The 19821-nt window shown below is 38.0% G+C and overlaps 1 protein-coding gene across 9 annotated transcripts in view; it reads left to right on the top strand.

Annotated features, from left to right (window-relative positions):
* ZFAND4 (zinc finger AN1-type containing 4) overlaps positions 1–19821 on the top strand; it is a 68568-nt gene that overhangs the window by 42973 nt on the left and 5774 nt on the right. For 6 of the 9 annotated variants that reach the window (XM_030798366.1, XM_030798365.1, XM_030798361.1 and 3 more), the window contains 3 exons: positions 1506–1653; positions 14098–15252; positions 16566–16620. In XM_030798366.1, the coding sequence (XP_030654226.1) occupies positions 1506–1653; positions 14098–15252; positions 16566–16620 (1358 nt within the window). Of the gene's footprint in view, positions 1–1505; positions 1654–14097; positions 15253–16565; positions 16621–18631; positions 19420–19821 lie in introns of those variants that run through there. The other 3 variants (XR_004026731.1, XM_030798362.1, XM_030798360.1) reach the window with 2 other exon arrangements.

Raw genomic sequence — 19821 nt, 5'->3', positions numbered from 1 at the left:
CAATGATATGTGCTTCAGAAACATTAAGGAATATACCCCATTAAGGCTATCCCAAATTGTTTCCATTCTTACAACCATATAAAACAGGAAATTTTCCTCATCCTTCCATAGTGTAGATGACCTAGTTTTCCTATAAGTAAATCTGCATAGAAGCTAGTATGTATTCTTATTTTGTTTTATTTAAAATTTTAATCGTTTTACAAATGTGCCAAGCTTGTGTTTTATCAAATCCTTGCCATTCTAATTTTCCCATTATAGAAAAAATAAATGAAATTTCAAAATCTTTGTGTTCAGTTCATGAAACATTTATTGGCTATGTGCCAAGCGCTGTGCCTGGTGCAGACTCAGAAGATAAAGTCTAATATCTGCTTTCAACTTGCTTACATGTGGGGGAATAAGGGGCAAAACAAACATGTAAGTATAAATATGAGGATCATGTGATACATCATTATATTATGTAATCAAAGAGGAAGGGTTCTAAATATTAATTACATTGAAATATGAATAACGTCACTGTGGTTGATCAGTAATTTAAATGTTTAACCTGTTTAATAGCTTGTATCATGACTTGACTGGATGTGTTTTTTCTTGTTAAAATCTATGCTATTCTAGGTTTTTACATTTTCAAGAACACTTAGAAAAATTTGAAGTTATCTCTACTTAAAAAAATTTATTGGCTGGGCACGGTGGCTCACACCTATAATCCCAGCACTTTGGGAGGCCGAGGTAGGTGGACCACGAGGTCGGGAGATTGAGACCGTCCTGGCTAACACAGTGAAACCCTGTCTCTACTAAAAATACAGAAAAATTATCTGGGCGTGGTGGCACACACCTGTAGTCCCAGCTACTCGGGAGGCTGAGACAGGAGAATCGCTTGAACCTGGGAGGCAGAGGTTGCAGTGAGCCGAGATTGCGCCGTTGAACTCCAGCCTGGTGACAGAGTGAGACTGTCTCAAGAAAAAAAAATTTTTTTGCTCTTTAAGAATAGAAAATGTTCTGATGACACCTATGTATGAATTCTTTTTTTTTCTTTTTTTTTTTTTTTAGTGAGAATCCCCTCAGGATGACTAAAAATCTGTACTTCTCTCCCGTGCCAAATTTTAAAAAATTCTGATTCATGGAAATCTCATCAGCCTGTTGTCTGGGTTGCACAATTATCAGCCTTGGCTGATAATATGAAATCAGACATTCTCATGGAAATGGATTTTGCCTCTTTGGGAATGATATGGCAGGTGTCAAAATGTCTTCATTTATGATATACTGAATTCAGAGAAGCTCAGCTATACTAGATTTTCAGTAATCCTAGATCATAATATTTATTCCCATTTCATTTTTTCTTTTAAGAAGTACATTCTTTGAAATATATTTTCCTGACATTGACATTGACAAAATGGATGTAGTGTTTTATCATTAGTAACTTCTATAGATTGCTGTTTCATATAGAGCATTTTTAGTCACTGAGCAGGTATCGGAAAAATTTCAAGTAGTTACTGTTTTCTTTGCAGTGGTGGTTCTATGTATAATTCGGATACAGATGAGGATGAAGAAACTGAGCCTTCTTCTTCTGGGCAACAGATAATTGAAAATTCAATAACTATGAATAAGATGAAGCTGCTGAAGGCTAAGATGAAGAACATGAATCTCAGCAAAAAGGTGAAGCTGTTGGGATTTGGCCAGGCTTATCTCTAGCTTACCCCTGCAGAGCACTCATCAATGAGGTCTGTTGGTCATCGTGAAAAAATTATAAAGTATTATTCATTTCAGGTTTCTGGCCTCATTTGTTAAACTTCTAAAAGGGATAAATTGGATTTTTTAGATTAGAAGCACACCTGAAGGGATTATGCTGCACTTAACATAATTTATCATTTTAAAGATCATTCTGGGTCTAAGAAGGATAAAAAAAGAGAGCTTAATCTTAATCTGGCAATAATTACTTTTTAAAATATGTGAATATTTATTTATTATGGATAAAGATATCTACTATTTAGTAGATAGTGTCAGTTTTCCAAAGTGATTGAACCAATTTACATTGTTTACAACAGTGAATGAGAGCTGCCATTTTCCCATATTCTTACCAGTATTTGGCATGGTCCTTTGTAATTTTTGTAATTCTACTTTGTTTGTAGTGGCATCACATTGTGGTTTTAATTGCATTTCTCTGATGAGACCTGGAAGGCTGAGCACCTTTCATATATTTATTGGGCATTTGGATACCCTTTTTAATAAAACACCTATATTTTTCCATTTTTCTATTGGGTTGTATGTTTTTTGTTACAAATTTTTTTTGGAGTTTTATATATATTCTAGATAAAAGTCCTTTGTTTCATATTACCACTTTATTGCTTTCCTTTTTACTCTATTAATGGCTCCGTTCCTTTTCATATATAATAAAATTCAAAAATCTTTAATGTACTACTTGATGAATTTTTACATCTATATACACTCATGTAGACACAACCCAAATTAAAATAGGACCTTTCACTCCAGAATGTTACCTCATAGTATTTCCCAGTTAATACCTACCTTTTCCTACTCTCAGAAATAACTACTGTTCTTACATCTATTACCATAAATACGTTTTTCCTATTCCTGAAATTTATATAAATAGAATCATAGAGAATATGGCCTGGTTTCTTTTGTTAAAAATATTTGTTTGATGTATCCATGTGGTTGTATGTATCAGCTAATTCTTTTTTATTGTTGTGTACTACTGTACTATGTGATTGATTTACCTCAATTTGCTTCTCTCTTTTCCTTTTGATGGACATTTGAGTTGTCTCTAGCTTTTGGCTTTTATCAATAAAATTCCTTTGAATATTCTCATACATTCTTTGGTGGACATAGCACTTGTTTCTTTGGAGCATATACCTAGCAATGGACTTTTGGAGTCAGAGGGAAGATATATGTTTAACTTTAGTATTATGCCAAACAATTTTGCCAAGCATTTTTTTGTTTTTGTTTTTGTTTTTTTTTTTTTTTGAGACAGAGTCTCGGTCTGTCGCCCAGGTGCTATCTTGGCTCACTGCAAGCTCCACCTCCCAGGTTCACGCCATTGTCCTGCCTCAGCCTCCTGAGTAGCTGGGACCACAGGCATGTGCCACCATGCCTGGCTAATTTTTGTATTTTTAGTAGAGATGGGGTTTTGCCATGTTGGCCAGGCTGGTCTCAAACTCTTGACCTCAGGTAGTCCTCCCACCTTGGCCTCCCAAAGTGTTGGGATTACAGAAGCGAACCACCGTGCCCAGCTGAAATTTTTTTGCTATAATGTAAAGTGGGGTAAAGATCTTTTTTTTTTTTCCCTGATGGGGAACAATTGACCTAGCTCTATTAAGAAAAAAAATCCTTTCTTCATAGTCCTAAATGTTTATGCACCTAATAATAGAACTTCAAAATACATGAAGCAAAAACTACAAAGAAATAAACAAATACTTTTGTTGAAAGGTTTCTACATCACTCTCAAAAATCGATGAAACAGATAGGAAATCAGTGAAGGATTTAGGAGACTTGAACACTAATCAACCTACTTGACCCAACTGACATTTACAGTATGCTCTACCCAAAACAGCAGAGTACACATTTGTTTTTAAGTGTATGTAGAACATTTACCAGGGTAAACCATATTGTGTGCCATAAAACAAGTTCAATTTTCTTTTTTTTTTTTTGAGACAGAATCTTGCTCTGTCCCCTAGACTGAAGTTCAGTGGCACAATCTCGGCTCACTACAATCTCCGCCTCCCAGGTTCAAGCAATTGTCTTACCTCAGCCTCCTGAGTAGCTGGGACGACAGGCTCATGCCACCATACCTGGCTAATTTTTTGTATTTTTAGTAGAGACGGGGTTTCACCATGTTGGTCAGGTTGGTCTTGAACTCCTGACCTCAAGCAATCCGCCTGTCTTGGCCTCCCAAAGTGCTGGGATTACAGGTATGAGGCACTGCGCCTGGACCGGTTTCAAATAAATTATAAAAGATTCCAAATAATACAAAAATGCTCTCTGATTACAATGGAATAAAATTAGAAATCAATAATAGATATGTGGAAAACCTTCAGATATTTGAAAATAACACACTTCTAAGTAACTGATAGTCAAGAAGTCCAAAGAGAAATAGGTATTTTTTCACTGAATAAAAATATTCTGATATTGTGATAAATTGATTTTTTAAAAATATGAAATATTCTTGCATTGTTAGAATGAACCATTCTTGGTTGCGATGTATTTTCCTTTTCATTTCTTTAGATTTAAATTATTAATATTTTCTTTAGGATTTTTACATTATGATTTCGTTCATGAGAGAAATTTTGATCTATATTTTTCTTTTCCAATATACAGTAAGGTTGAAAGAATTTTACCATGAATACTTATTTATCTAATATCTAGATTCTACCATTAAAATTTTTTTAATTTTATTTTTGTGGTAAAATACATATGACAAAATTATCTTAACCATCTTAAGTGTACAAACAGTTCAGTAATGTTAAGTGTAAACACATTGTTGTGCAACCAATCTCCAGAAGTTTTTTATCTTGTAAAATTGTCATAATGTGTCAGAATTTCCTTCCTTTTTAAGGCTGGATAATATTTCATTGTATGGCTATATACCACACTTTTTTAATCCATTCATTCCTCAATGTACACTTGGATTGCCCCCATCTTTTGGCTACTGTGAATAATAGTGCTACGAACATAAGTATGCAAATATGTCTTTGAGACCCTACTTTCAGTGTTTTCTTTTAGTAGTTTCATAGTTTCAGATCTTAGAGTTAAGTCTTTAGTTCATTTAGATTTATTTTTGTATATGGTAAAAGATAAGGGGTCTAATTTCATTCTTCTGCATGTGGATCCAGTTTTCCCAACATTATTTATTGAAGAGACTATCCTTTCCCCAGTGTATGTTCTTGGCACCTTTGTCAAAAATAAGTTCACTGTGGGTCTGTGGACTTGTTTCTGGGTTCTCTATTCTGTTCCATTGGTTGTGCTGTCTATGTTCATGTCAGTACTGTGCTGTTTTGGTTACTGTAGCTCTGTAGTATAATTTAAAGTCAGATAATTGTGATTCCTCCAGTTTTTTTTTTTTTTTTTTTTTTTTTTGCTTAGATGGCTTTGACTATTCTGTGTCTTTTGTGGTTCCATGTAAATTTTAGGATTACTTTTTCTGTTTCTGTGAAAAATGTCATTGGTATTTTGATAGAGATTATGTTGAATTTGTAGATTGCTTTGGGCAGTATGGACATTTTAACAATATTAATTCTTCCAACTCAGGAACATGGAATATTTTTTCATTTTTTTGTGTCATCCAATGTTTTATAGCTTTCATTATAGAGATCTTTCACTTCTTTAGATAAGTTTATTCCTAGGTATTTTATTTTACTTTATTTGTAGCTATTGTAAATGAGATTACTTTCTTGATTTTTTTTAGATTATTCACTGTTGGTATATAGAAATGCTACTGGGTTTTGTATGTTGATTTTGTATCCTGCAACTTTACTGAATGTGTTTATCAGTTCTAATCATTTTTTGGTGGAGTCTTTCAGTTTTTCCAAATACAAGATCATATTATATTCATTATATTCATTATCCTGCAATCAAGGATAATTTGACTTCCTTCTTTCAAATTTGTATGCCCTTTATTTCTTTCTCTTGTCTGATTTCTCCAGCTAGGACTTCTAGTACTAGTACTTCTTTTCATTTAGGATTCCTGATGATAAATTCTCTCAGCATTTGTCTGAAAACTAATTTACCTTTTTAATTTTGAGAAATGTTTAATTCTTTTTTTTTTTTTTTTTTTTTGAGATGGAGTCTCGCTGTTGCCCAGGCTGGAGTGCAGTGGTATGGTCTCGGCTCACTGCAACCTCTGCCTCCCGGGTTCAAGCGATTCTCCTCCCTCAGCTTCCCGAGTAGCAGTAGCTGGGACTACAGGCGTGCATCACCATGCCCAACTAATTTTTGTATTTTTAATAGAGATGGGGTTTCACCATGTTGGCCAGAATGGTCTTGATCTCTTGACCCTGTGATCTGCCTGCCTCAACCTCCCAAAGTTCTGGGATTACAGGCGTGAGCCACCGTGCCTGGCTGAGAAATGTTTAATTATTTAGAAATGTTATAAGACTAGATTCATCAATTAATATTTTCCCACATTTGCTTTCTGTTTGAATTTTTTTTTAGCTGATCTATTTGTGAGTTAGATATCATGACACTTCCCCTAAATACTTTATTGATCATGTATCCCCTAAGAATAAGGGCCACCTTTTACATTATTATGATACAGTTACCATAATCATTTATGATTGATACACATTATGTCATCTATATTCATATTTCCCAGGTCTTAATAATGTATGTAATAGCATTTTATATTGTTTTTGATCTGGGATCCAATCAAGAATGATGCATTGCATTTTGTTGTAATGTTTTCATAGTCTCCTTTTATACAAAACTGTTTCTAAGCCTTATTTGGACATGCGTGTAAAATACTTCTGAAGAATATAGATCAGTTGTCTTGTAAAATATTCTTCAATTTGGAGATTTGGCTGTTTCATTACGATTAGATGGAAGTTGAACATTTTTGGTAGGAATACTACACAGATGATTTATTCTTCTCAGTGCAACACATCAGAAGGCACATAATGTTAATTTGTAGTAGTTTCTTTTTCTTTTTTTTTTTTTAAAGAAAATTTGCAATTTTAGTTGGTATTTGCTCATTAGTCCAAGAGTAGTTTAATATATTTTGAAAATGTTCTGGTGGTAGAGGCTTTTTGGTTTTTCTTTTTCTTTTCTTTTTTTTAGAGGTGGGAGTCTCACTATGTTACTGAACTCCTGGGACCAAGGGATCTTCCCATTTCAGCCTCCCACATAGCTGGGACTATGTGTGCAGCACCATGCCAGGCTTGATTTTTCATTGTTTTTAATTTCTAGTTTTATTGCATGGAACTCAGAGAATGTTGTTTGTATTTCTACTTTATAGCATTTTATTCTTTGGGATCTAATAGCACTTTTCATGAATATATACCTCAGAAGACAGTTTATTCTCTATCGAAAAGGTAAAAGTTTGCTAGATATTTATAAGATAGACCTTATTAAAGTTTTTTTTTTTGTCAATTTGATCTGTCTTAGAATGAGAACAGTAATAGATGAAGGTCTGTTATTCATAAGTTTCGGTGTATTTCTCTTTTCATTTCCCATACTTTTTGCTGTAAGAAAGTGGTAGTTGGCCGGGCGCGGTGGCTCAAGCCTGTAATCCCAGCACTTTGGGAGGCCGAGGCGGGCGGATCACGAGGTCAGGAGATCGAGACCATCCAGGCTAACACGGTGAAACCCCGTCTCTACTAAAAATACAAAAAATTAGCCGGGCGTGTTGGCGGGCGCCTGTAGTCCCAGCTACTCGGAGAGGCTGAGGCAGGAGAATGGCGTGAACCTGGGAGGCGGAGCTTGCAGTGAGCCGAGATCGTGCCACTGCACTCCACCCTGGGGGACAGAGCAAGACTCCGTCTCAAAAAAAAAAAAAAAAAAAAAGAAAGTGGTAGTTGTGTAATTTGGCACATAAATATTAATAACTTATATTTTCACTGTGTTGCTAGTTACAAAAGTAGTGAAATGTTTCATCTCTATCGCATTCACTGACTTTCCCCTTGAATTTTCCTTGCCTGATATCAGGGCCATACCTACTGGTATCTTCTTGGTTTCATTTGCTTGGTATACCTTTTCCCATGTCTCTATTTATTAACTTTTAAGTTACTTTGTTTTACATATTTCCTTTATATACAGTATAGAGTTGGTTTTTGCTTTGTGAGCCAGCTTGAAATTTTAAAACAGGTAACTTAATCATGTTTATATTTATTGATATGACTTCATATTTGGTCTTAAATGTCTTATTTTGTTATACTTACAGTTTCCTTCTCTATGCTTTCTTTTGTGTGTATCTGTATATATGAATGTGTAAGTGTGTAGTTTTTGGTATTTCAGAAAGCTTTTGCATTTTGTTTTATTGATTCACTTTACATTAATACTATTTATCATGTTCTTGATCTGCCTTTTCCTTATTTAACCTTCTCCTCTTTTATTTGCCAGCTTTAAATATCCTTTGACTCCTAATTACTAAGTGAAAATCAGTGAACTTATTTTTTTCTTTTCTCTCTTCATCCTCTCATTAAAAATTTTTTTCTACTTTTTTAAAGAAAACATAGCCTTTACAAATCATTTTTCTTTCTACTCTTAGTTTTAATTATATTCCATCCTTTTTATTTATTTATTTATTTATTTTGAGGTGGAGTCTTGCCCTGTCGCCTAGGTTGGAGTGCAATGGCACGATCTTGGCTCACTGCAACCTATGCCTCCTGGGTTCAAGCGATTCTCCTGCCTCAGCCTCCTGAGTAGCTAGGATTACAGGCGTGTGCCACCACGCCCAGCTATTTTTTTTTGTATCTTTAGTAGAGACGGGGTTTCACCATGTTGGCCAGGCTGGTCTCGAACTCCTGACCTTGTGACCCACCCACCTTGGCCTCCCAAAGTGCTGGGATTACAGGCACGAGCCACCATGCCTGGCCAATTGTATTCCATTCTTATGATCAGTCTTTTTGCTGTAGGTTTCCCCATACATTTTGGTTAGAAGAAGCTCATCTAAAGTCCTCAAGAAAGGCTTGTAGGTACAGTAATTCTTGAATTTTTCGATGTTCAAACCCTTTTCTTTAGACTTAACATTTTTATTTGTTTTTACCATTATGTATGATATCAATTGTAGGTTTTTCTTCTATTTTGGTATTTTCTTACTTTCATTGATACATAATAGATATATTTTCAGGGTACATGTGATAATTTAATACATGAATATAATTTGTAAACACCAAATCAGTGTAATTGGGATATCCATAACCTTAAATATTCATCTTTTTTTAATGCTAGAAGCATTAGCCTTAATCCTTACATGATGGCTTGCCTGGATATAAAATGTTTGGTTCACATCTTTTCCCTTGAGTTTGTCTAAAATGTTGCTCTGCTGTTGTTTTGCTTTTTATATTGCCATTGAGAAATCTAATTACCAACCTTTCTTTTCTCTGTAAATGATTTGGGTTTTTTGTCTGGAGAAAATGAGGATTTTTTTTTCTTTTAAATGTAGTGGTTTTACTAGGATGTATCTTGGAATTAACTCTTCAGGGTCAATTTTCACTATACACTTGAGCCTTTTTAACATAAAGATTTCAGTCTTTTATTTCAGGATGATTTCTTTGAAGTTATATGTTTTTTTTTTTTTTTAGTACTTTATTTGTTTTTTTGTTTGTTTGTTTTCTTTTTTGGAACTTTTTTTTTTTTGAGACGGAGTCTCACTCTGTTGCCCAGGCTGGAGTGCAGTGGCACCATCTCCGTGCACTGCAAGCTCCGCCTCCCAGGTTCACGCCATTCTCCTGCCTCAGCCTCTGGAGTAGCTGGACTAGAGGTGCCCGCCACCACGCCCGGCTAATTTTTTGTATTTTTAGTAGAGACAGGGTTTCACTGTGTTAGCCAGGACAGTCTCGATCTCCTGACCTGGTGATCCGCCCGCCTCGGCCTTTCAAAGTGCTGGGATTGCAGACATGAGCCACCGCGCCCGGCCTTTAGAGCTTATTTTATACATAAGTTAGAACATCGTCAGGCCGGGCGCGGTGGCTCACGCTTGTAATCCCAGCACTTTGGGAGGCCGAGGCGGGCGGATCACGAGGTCAGGAGATCGAGACCACGGTGAAACCCCGTCTCTACTAAAAATACAAAAAATTAGCCGGGCGTGGTGGTGGGCGCCTGTAGTCCCAGCTACTCAAAGAGGCTGAGGCAGGAGGATGGCGTGAACCCGGGAGGCGGAGCTTGCAGTGAGCTGAGATTGCGCCACTGCACTCCAGCCTGGGGGACAGAGCGAGACTCTGTCTCAAAAAAAAAAAAAAAAAAAAAGAACATCGTCGTTGTCTTTTTTTTTTTTTTTTTTTTTTTTAAAGACGGTCTTGCAGGTCTACCCAGGCTACAGTGCCATAGCCTGAGCTCACTGCAGCCTCGAACTCTTGGGCTCAAGTGACCTTCCTACCTCAGCGGCATGAGATACCCACCCTGCCGTTAGAACTTCTTTGTCTAATATACAACCACCTTCTCTCTTATCCTTTTAGATTCTTTATTTTATTTTTATTCTTTTGGCTGTTTTCATACCTTTCCTCAATATTTTTTTTTTTTTTTTTTTTTGAGACGGAGTCTTGCTCTGACGCCCAGGCTGGAGTGCAGTGGTGCGATCTTGGCTCACTGCAAGCTTTGCCTTCCAGGTTCATGCCATTCTCCTGCCTCAGCCTCCCAAGCTGGGACTACAGGCGCCTGCCACCACGCCCGGCTAATTTTTTTATATTTTTAGTAGAGACGGGATTTCACCCTGTTAGCCAGGATGGTCTCGATCTCCTGACCTCGTGATCTGCCCACTTCGGCCTCCCAAAGTGCTGGGATTACAGGCATGATCCACCGCACCCAGCCTATACCTTTTCTCAGTATTCTTTATTAAATATTAAGTAGAATTTTAGTCTCCTGTGGGCACCTTGTAATTTCGTCTTCATTTCTGAGATGATTTTGTTTTCTGCAGAGTACTTCTGGGTTTGCTCAGCTCTCATTTCATATCCTCCTATTACTTTTATCCATTCTGCCTTGAGCTTTTGCATTTATGATTTGATGAGATTTTTAAAAATATCTGCAAATTCTAAAAGATAATTTAAGTTGGGGTATTGTGATGGAGTTTTCTTTTGTTTCATTGTTTTAGGGAGGATTTTCATTAGCTAAAATAAAATGTTCTGATTCTCATTTTCTGTTTTATTTTTATAGCAGCTTTACATGGATTTGGTCTGCTTTTTTCTATTTATTTTCTAATTGTATTTTCCATAATTTTATTTACTTAGATGAGTATTAACAGTTATATATTAACACACAGAAGCGAGGATTTTGTGTAGGGAAGTAAGTTTCTTATTTCAAGAGCATCCTCTTCCTTTGGTGTAGTGAAATGCAGGTTTTTAAAATCAATGACACACTTTTTTATTTGTTATTTAAAAAATTAATATATTTTTATTTTTTGAGGTGAGGTCTTGCTCTATCACCCAGGCTGGGGTGTAGTGGCATGATCTTGACTCACTGCAACCTCTGCCTCCTGAGCTCAAGCGATCCTCCCACCTCAGCCTCCGAAGTAGCTGGGACCACAGGCTCCTGCCACCATGCCCAGCTAATTTTTTTGTATTATTGATAGAGATGGGTTTTTCTCATGTTTTCCAGGCTGGTCTCGAACTCCTGAACTCAAGCAATCTTCCCACCTTGGCCTCCCAAAGTGCTGGGATTATAGTTGTGAGCCACCATGCCTGGCTCAAATCAATGACACTCTTACTGGAGGGCAGTGTCAGTATGTTTTCTGATTTGTGATTCACTATTGTTTTTGTAGGATCCTTACTTTCCCTTTCCTGCTTCTTTCTTTACTTTTACTATCAAAGTCTCAATGGGTGCCTTTTCCTTTCAGTTTACCCCTTCTCCCTCCAAAAAGTGATGTCTTCTTGAAGCTACCTCCTTTATCCTGAACAACTTTAATGCCCGGTGTGGTGGCTCATGCCTACAATCCCAGAACTTTGGGAGGCCGAGGTGGGAGGATCACTGTCAACATAGGGAGACCCCATCTCTACAAAAAATATAAAACTTAGCTGGGCATGGTGATGTGTCTGTAGTCCCAGCTGCTTGGAGGATCGATTGACCCTGGGAGGGTGAGGCTGCAGTGAGCCATTATTGTACCACTGCACTCTAGCCTGGGTAGCAGAGCCAGACCCTGTCTCAAAAAATACACATAAAAATAAAGTCACTTCCTTTTAATTTCTCAGTAGCCTGTGTTTGATATCCCATATCTTAGACCTATTTTTAGTATCTTCATAATCAAGTGGGATTTTGTCTTTTGTGGATTTTTCTTTGTTCCATCAGCTGTAGGTTATGCAAACCTCTCCTTTTCTTTCTTTATTTTTTTCCCTTTCTTTTTTTTTTTTCTTGGTGAAGCTCCATACTTTTGCCTGTCTCTCACCACAGGCATAGGCTTTGCAGATGAGTTTCTTGGATTGGGGAATATTTGGAAGTTCATATTATATGTCTCCCAGTTTTTCTGATGCATGGGGTATGAGTGATTTTATTTGTGTATGTTGTGGATCCGTGTAGTTTTTCTGGAGCATGGAGAAATTCAGTTTTAGGCAGCTGTCATTAATTTTGACAGCCCAGAAGTCATATCCTTCATTTTTGAAGAATTTTTTGCTGGATAAAGAATTGCAGATTGGGCCAGGCGTGGTGGCTCACACCTGTAATCCCAGCACTTTGGGAGGCCAAGATGGGTGAATCACCTGAGGTCAGGGGTTCGAGACCAGCCTGGCCAACATAGAGAAACCCCATCTCTACTAAAAATACAAAAATTAGCTGGACATAGTGGCGGGTGCCTGTAATCCCAGCTACTCAGGAGGCTGAGGCAGGAGAATTGCTTGAACCCAGGAGGCAGAGGCCCGAGATTGTGACATTGCACTCCAGCCTAGGCGACAACTCTGTCTCTAGGATAAAAGCATCTATAGGAGCCAGCTCATCTTTCCAAGGTTCTTCCTTCTTAGCTCCTCTAATTTTTCTTGCCTCAGTTGGTATCCACTGAATTATCCAGATTTTCTTATATTTTCATGTATTTTATATTTTCTGTAAGTGGGAGCATTGGTATGTCATAAGACATTCCATCCCATCCTCATGGCCTGCTTGCTACCATTTTTGCTTATTTTTTTTATTTTTATTTTTTTTGAGACGGCGTCTCGTTCTGTCACCCAGGCTGGAGTGCAGTGGCGCGATCTCGGCTCACTGCAAGCTCCGCCTCCCGGGTTCACGCCGTTCTCCTGCCTCAGCCTCTCCGAGTAGCTGAGACTACAGGCGCCCGCCACCACGCCCGGCTAATTTTTTTGTATTTTTAGTAGAGACGGGGTTTTACCGTGGTCTCGATCTCCTGACCTCGTGATCCGCCCGCCTTGGCCTCCCAAAGTGCTGGGATTACAAGCGTGAGCCACTGCGCCCGGCCCATTTTTGTTTATTTTTAAGAGCTAAGATTTCTTATGTTTCATTCTCAACTTTATTCATAAGATCTTGAATTTTTATGGTACTTTTATTAAAATCTACCGTGCCAGAGGGCACCAAGACCACCTCAGGTGTGATGGTTTACTAGGAAGATTCACAGGGCTGTAGTATGTTGTTGTATATAGTTGTACTTATTACAGCAAAAAGATACAAGGCAAAATCAGCAAAAGTAAAAGGTGCACAGAGCCACGTTTGGAGGAAACCAAGTGCAAGCTTCCTAGAGTCCTCTTTCAGTGGAGTCTCATGAGACGTGCTTAGTCCTCTATCAATGAGTCGTAACAACATATGTGAAATGTTGTTTACCAGGGAGGCTCATTAGAGACTCTGTGCCCAGGGATTTTACTGGGCCTCTTCGTTGTAGGCACCCTCTGCCTAGCGTTTGCAGTTCAGACTCCCAAAAGGAAAGCAAGTGTTCAGCATGAACTGTATTATTGCATAAATAGTTTGGCACAATGAGCCACTCTTATCAGTTAGGTTCATGGGAACCCTCCTGAACCTCCTGAAATAGATGTTCCCAAAAGCCAGCCAAGGGCCAGTGTTGCCAGCAAGTCTTTTCAAGGATAGCAGTTTAGCCCTTTTAACTCTTCTTTTTTTTTTTTAGGATTGATAACTTTTTTTCTGTGTACCAGTCCAATGAAACATTTATTCAACATAGTAGGAAAAATTGTTGGAGATCTAAAATAGGTCAGCAATGTCATATCTAATATAATCAGTTATTTTCTTTGTAGTAAAACTCTGAGAAACAGCAGTAAGGAAATAAAACAAAATTATTTTTCTTTAATATTCCCAGAAAAGTATACTCAGTGAAGGAAAATAGCATCTTCTGTATCATAATCTTAAGATTTTATTCTTCTTAAACATTTTAAATTGAGATAGTAAAAATGCTAGTATGTTACGGTAAGTAACATTTTCTTCCTTCGCTAATTTTTGTTAATGGGCAGAGAAAACGACTGTGTAAAGAAACTGTATATTCATTCCTTTTAGCCTAAGAAAACTGTCAAGATAAAACCTCACCCACCTATAGCTCCTCGACCTTCTAGTGGTTCCACTGCACCATCTTGCCACCGATTGTTAAGGGTCCTCCCCAACATTGGTCAATCTTGTTTACCTGCTTTTGGGAATGCATATCTGCCCGAAATCTCCAGGAATGGAATTTCAAGTTTGGCAACTCAACTCTCTGCTGAGAGATCCATATCTTCTATCACTGGTGAATTTCTTAAGGAAGGTAATAGCTGGGAGAATAACACACTGTCTCACTCCAGTAGCAACGTCAAACTACCTCCTCAGATACCCCATTTGGAGTTGGGAAATGACCAGGAGCTTGCTGACTCTGTTCTCCATCTTGGATCATCCCTGCCTAGGCAAACAAAACATTTTTTAGGAAACTTGCCATCTAGTAATAAGGACACTGTCTTACCTTCAGAAGAATGTGTAACTGAAGAATCACTTCTACCTGAAGTGGACTCACTGGCTTCATTTGCAGAAGGAAATGCTGATGAACAGAGCAGCGGCTTAGAAGGTGCATGCAAAGTGAATCCGGAGTTGTTACTCACTAATGCTGACAAAGGGTTGAAAGCTCCAGAGCAGCATCTCAAGCATGTTGCAGGAGTGCTGAATGGGGAATCAGTAGAGACTTCAGTTCTTAACTACCGGGAATTAAGTCCTCACAAGAATAGACTCTTGTCACCTCTTCACTGTTCTGCACCAATGTCGCTACATAATTCTCTGGTGAAACCAGAGAGACAGTCCAAATGTTTTGAGTTTGGGAAGCTACAGCCTTCTTCTTCTCAGTCACTGGATGTTCGAAACATAACTGATTCTTCTTTCTCTAGGACTACTTGCTTTCAAGGTGTTAAAGTTGATTCACTTGGGAAAAGATCTGATGTTATTTCCAAAGTTGAGGCTCGGGATATCACAGAAATGGCTAACAAGGCTTCCAAAGAGCCTGTTGGTCGTGTAAATAATATCAGTTTTCTTGCCTCACTGGCCCGGAGCACAAGCAGAAATAGATTACAGAGCACACGTGGGGCAGGCAGGCTTCAGAACTCTGGAACTGGGCTGTCTACAAACCTCCAGCATTTTCAGGAAGAAAACTTTAGGAAAAGTTCTTCCCAGTTAGAACATACAGGAGTTTTTTTGGTTAGTATTTTCCTTTCAACGTGCTCTAGTAGTTATCCTTGTAGTGATTCAACTTACTTAAAGTTTGGTTTTTGTTTGCATAAATAAGGAAGGCTAAGATTAGATTATTTTCATAAGTTTATCTGAAAATGTTTATTTAGTTTGTATAAAATCTTCTTGATAGTTGAATTTTGAATGCTGTTTTAGTCCTGAAATGAGAACAGTAATTTGAACATGTTAATGTAAACAGTTTATCAGATATGTATGTATATGTTGAACTCCTCGAACTCCTAGGCTCAAGCAATCCTCCTGCCTTAGCCTCCTGAATAGCTGGGAATATAGGGACATGCCAATGCACCCGCATTTTTAAATACATATTAAAAATATGTATTTTTAAATGCTAAATATTTTTAATGTTTTTTCTATCCCAAGTAAGAACTTTTTATTTGAGTCATCAAATTTTACTCTCTCTCTCCCTTTTTTTTTTTTTTTTTCTTTGAGACGGAGTCTCGCTCTTTCACCTAGGCTGGAGTGCAATAGCGCTATCTTGGCTCACTGCAAGCTCTGCCTCCCGGTTCACGCCATTCTCCTGCCTCAACCTCCCAAGTAGCTGGAACTACGGGCATCCGCCACTGCGCCTGGCTAAATTTTTTTGTATTTTTAGTAGAGACGGAGTTTCACCGTGTTAGCCAGGATGGTCTCAATCTCCTGACCTCGTGATCCACCCGCCTCGGCCTCCCAAAGTGCTGGGATTGCAGGCGTGAGCCACTGCGCCTGGCCTTTTTTTTTTTTTTTTTGAGACAGGGTCTCACTCTGTCACCCAGGCTGGAGCACAGTGGCATAATCATGGTTTACTGCAGCCTTGACCGCCAGGGCTCAAGCAATCCTCCCACCTCAGTCTCTTGAGTCACTGGGACTACAGGCACATGCCACCATGCCTAGCTAACTTTTATAGTCTTTGTAGAGATCGGGTTTCACCATGTTGCCAACGCTGCTCTCAAACTCCTGGAACACAGTGGTGCAATCACAGCTCACTGCAGCCACGATGTCCCAGGCTCAAGCAATCCTCTCACCTCAGCCTCCTAAAGTGCTGGGATTACTGGCATGAGTCAGTACCCGGCAAATTTTACCCTCTTAAAGATAAATAATAAGCACGATATTGCTAGATGTGGAGTCAGGTTCCGAGTTAATTTAATTAAACAAAAATTGGATTAAATAATTTAAAATGAAAGTCCAACGGCATCTTAGTGATAAAATACAAGTATTTCATGTTTGTTGATCATTTCTATTCTTCATTGACTCACCTATATAGATGCTTTGTGTTTTAATTGTAGTCTACCCATGGTGTTGGAATGAATGGAAACAATGCAGCAGCAGGGAAAAGCATAGGTAAGCTACAGATAATTTTGAAAACAATATAAGGCTGATAATTACATAATTATGCATCTGGTTGAATTTTCGAAGAGAAATGGGAAGAACCTTCTCTTTGGCATGTGCAGAGTAAATTCTGTCTCTAAATGTTTTTTCCAATTAAGAAAATAATTATGAGAACGGACTGTAGGACATATATAAAGAATAAAACAAAAATTGAAATTGAAATATATTATCTTCGAAGAGGTGTTATCTATGTCAAAAAAACCCACAAGATTATTGAAGAATGAACACATAGGTCCCAGCCACCTTAGTTGCTGGCCACTCTAGAGCCATGTGGGTTTTGAAGAATTATCCTAGAAAGATGTCTTTCAACATCATGGCCAAACATCAGAGGTGGTGGTAAGAATCTCTTTTTGATGAACTGATCATTTCTGGATAAAAGAAAGGGACAGTCTGTAGGGCCAGCCCTTTCCAAGGCCTAGCAGTGGAAGTGACTATAACATTAGCACTTCTTTCTACCAGTATAGTAACACATTAAAGATGCACCGGCCAGTCATTATTTTCAAGGAGGAAGGAAGCCATCTTTTTAAATGTTTTAATACCCAAACTAGGGATGGGAAACTCGTTACCAAAGATGTGCCACCTTTGTAGCCCCAAGGTTTTAAAAGATATTTGTTATGGTTGTCATGTGGGTTTTATGTTTTTATTGAAGACATTTAGGGTTTTTCATTCCTATGTAAGGCCCAAGGTTATAAAGTCATAATCTATTTGCATATTTTTCAATTATTTTGTACTGTGGTAAAATAAACATAACATAAATTTTACTGTCATAGCCATTTTTAAGTATAAAGTTCAGTGACTTTCACATTGTTGGGGATCCATCACCACCATCTTTCTCTAGAACACTTTTCATCTTACAAAACTGAAACACTCTTCCCCCTCCCACCACCCTGGCTACCACCATTTCATTTCCTAATTCAGTGATTTTTTAGGTACTCTAAGTACCTCATGTAAGTGGAATCAAACAGTATTTGTCTTTTTATGACTGGCTTATTTCACTTATCAGAATGTCCTCAAGGTTTACCCATGTAGTAGCATATATCAGAAATTATTTTCTTTTTGGGGCTGATACTCTATTGTGCGTGCGTGTATGTGTGTACACACACACACACAGTATACACATACGCACACACCACATTTTGCTTATCCATTCATCCGTTAATAGACAGTTGTATTGTTGCCATGTTTTAGCTATTGTGAATAATGGTGCTGTGAACATGGGTGTACATCTATGTCTTTGAGACACTACTTTCAATTCTTTAGAATATATACCCAGAAATGAAATTGCGCGATCAGAAGGTATTTCTATTTTTAATTTTTTGAGGAACCATCATATTGTTTTCCACAGTTGTTGTACCATGTTTCATTCCATCAACAGTGCAAAAGGATTCCAATTTCTCCACATCCTTGGCAACACTTGTTATTTTCCTATGTTTTCGCTAGTAGCCGTCCTAATGGGTGTGAGGTGATGTCACTATGGTTTTGATTTGCATATCTGTGATGATTAGTGTTACTGATTATTGATTCCCTAGTTAGTGAAGTTGATTTCCTAATGAGTAGTTTCATGTGCTTATTGGCCGTTTGTAGATCTTCTTTGGAGAAATGTCTTTTCATGTTTTTTTTTTTCCCTCAAGCCAAACCGTATCCGGCTTTATTAAAGATACTTTCCATAAACAATCGTGGTATTTCAGGCAGTACGTGGACAGACAATCGTTAACAGCATACAACAACTTTCAAACTCCCTTCTTCAACGGACTACCAAAAATCAGAAAGCCACTATAAAACCCAATGAAGTATCTGATGTTCTGAACGGGGAAAGTTTAGAGTGAGGGTTGACATTTCACATTTAGCATGTTGTGTAACAACTTTTCACAAGCTGACCCTGACTTTCAGGAAGTGAAATGAAAATGGCAGAATTTATCTGAAGATCCACAAACTAGAAATGGAACCACTGCTCTTTTGACAGGTGCCATCTCAGTGGTATCACTGGAAAGTCCAGAATGCCTGGCACATTAGGAAATCCGATGCCTGACACATTAGGAAATCCGGTTTGTCTATTTTCTCCTTTTGTTACCTGTGCCTTTGGTGTCATATCCAAGAAATCACCACCAAATCCAATATGAAGCTTTTGCCCTATCTTTTCTTCTAGAAGTTTTATAGTTTTAGATCTTATGTTTAGGTCTTTAATCCATTTTGAGTTAATATAGAGTGTAAGGTAAGGGTTCCACTTCATTCTTTTGCATGTGAACATCCCATTTTCTTATTAACTTTTGTTGAAACACTATCCTTCCTCATTGAATGGTCTTGGCACCCGTGTTGAAAGTCATTTGATCATGTATACGAGGATTTGTTTCTGGACTGTCTACTCATTGGTCTATGTGTCTGTTTTATGCCAGTATCACATTGTTTTTATTACTGTAATTTATTGACTTTTAATGTTATAGTTGTTGTTTTTCATTGACACATAACTCTGTCCTGCCCTAACGCACAGCTAATCTTCTTGGAAATTTGCATTGCACCCATCCACTCACTCAGCTCTAGTTCAGTCTTCAGTGCTGGTTCACGTCTCGCTGCTGTTCTGAAACTGCTATTGCTGTGGTCACTGACGATCTCCATAATTTCAAATCCAGTGGATGCCTCCCTATCTTTATCTTACTTGATTTTTGTGTCCTTCATTCTTGAAATAGTTTTTTTTTTAAATTCTAGGCTATCACATTGTTATAAATTTTTACTTTTGTTTTAATCTTTTTTTAACCTCAGTTTTTTTTTCTTTTCTTTTTTTTTTTTTTTTTTGTGAGATGGAGTCTCACTCTGTCTCCCAGGCTGGAGTGCAGTAGCACAATCTTGGCTCACTGCAAGCTCTGCCTCCCAGGTTCACACCATTCCTCTGCCTCAGCCTCCCGAGCAGCTGGGACTACAGGTGCCCACCACCGCGCCCAGCTAATTTTTTGTATTTTTAGTAGAGATGGGGTTTCACTGTGTTAGCCAGGATGGTCTTGATCTCCTGACCTCGCGATCCGCCCACCTCAGCCTCCCAAAGTGCTGGGATTACAGGCGTGAGCCATGGCGCCCGGCCTTAACCTCAGTTTTCTTCTGTCTTTTTTTTTTTTAACCAGCCCTCTGCTTGTCCCCAGATATATGCCTTTTTTGTTTGAT

Source organism: Nomascus leucogenys, chromosome 18 (genome assembly GCF_006542625.1).
Source record: "Nomascus leucogenys isolate Asia chromosome 18, Asia_NLE_v1, whole genome shotgun sequence".
NCBI lineage: Eukaryota > Metazoa > Chordata > Mammalia > Primates > Hylobatidae > Nomascus > Nomascus leucogenys.
This window is presented reverse-complemented; position numbering and strand designations above follow the sequence as displayed.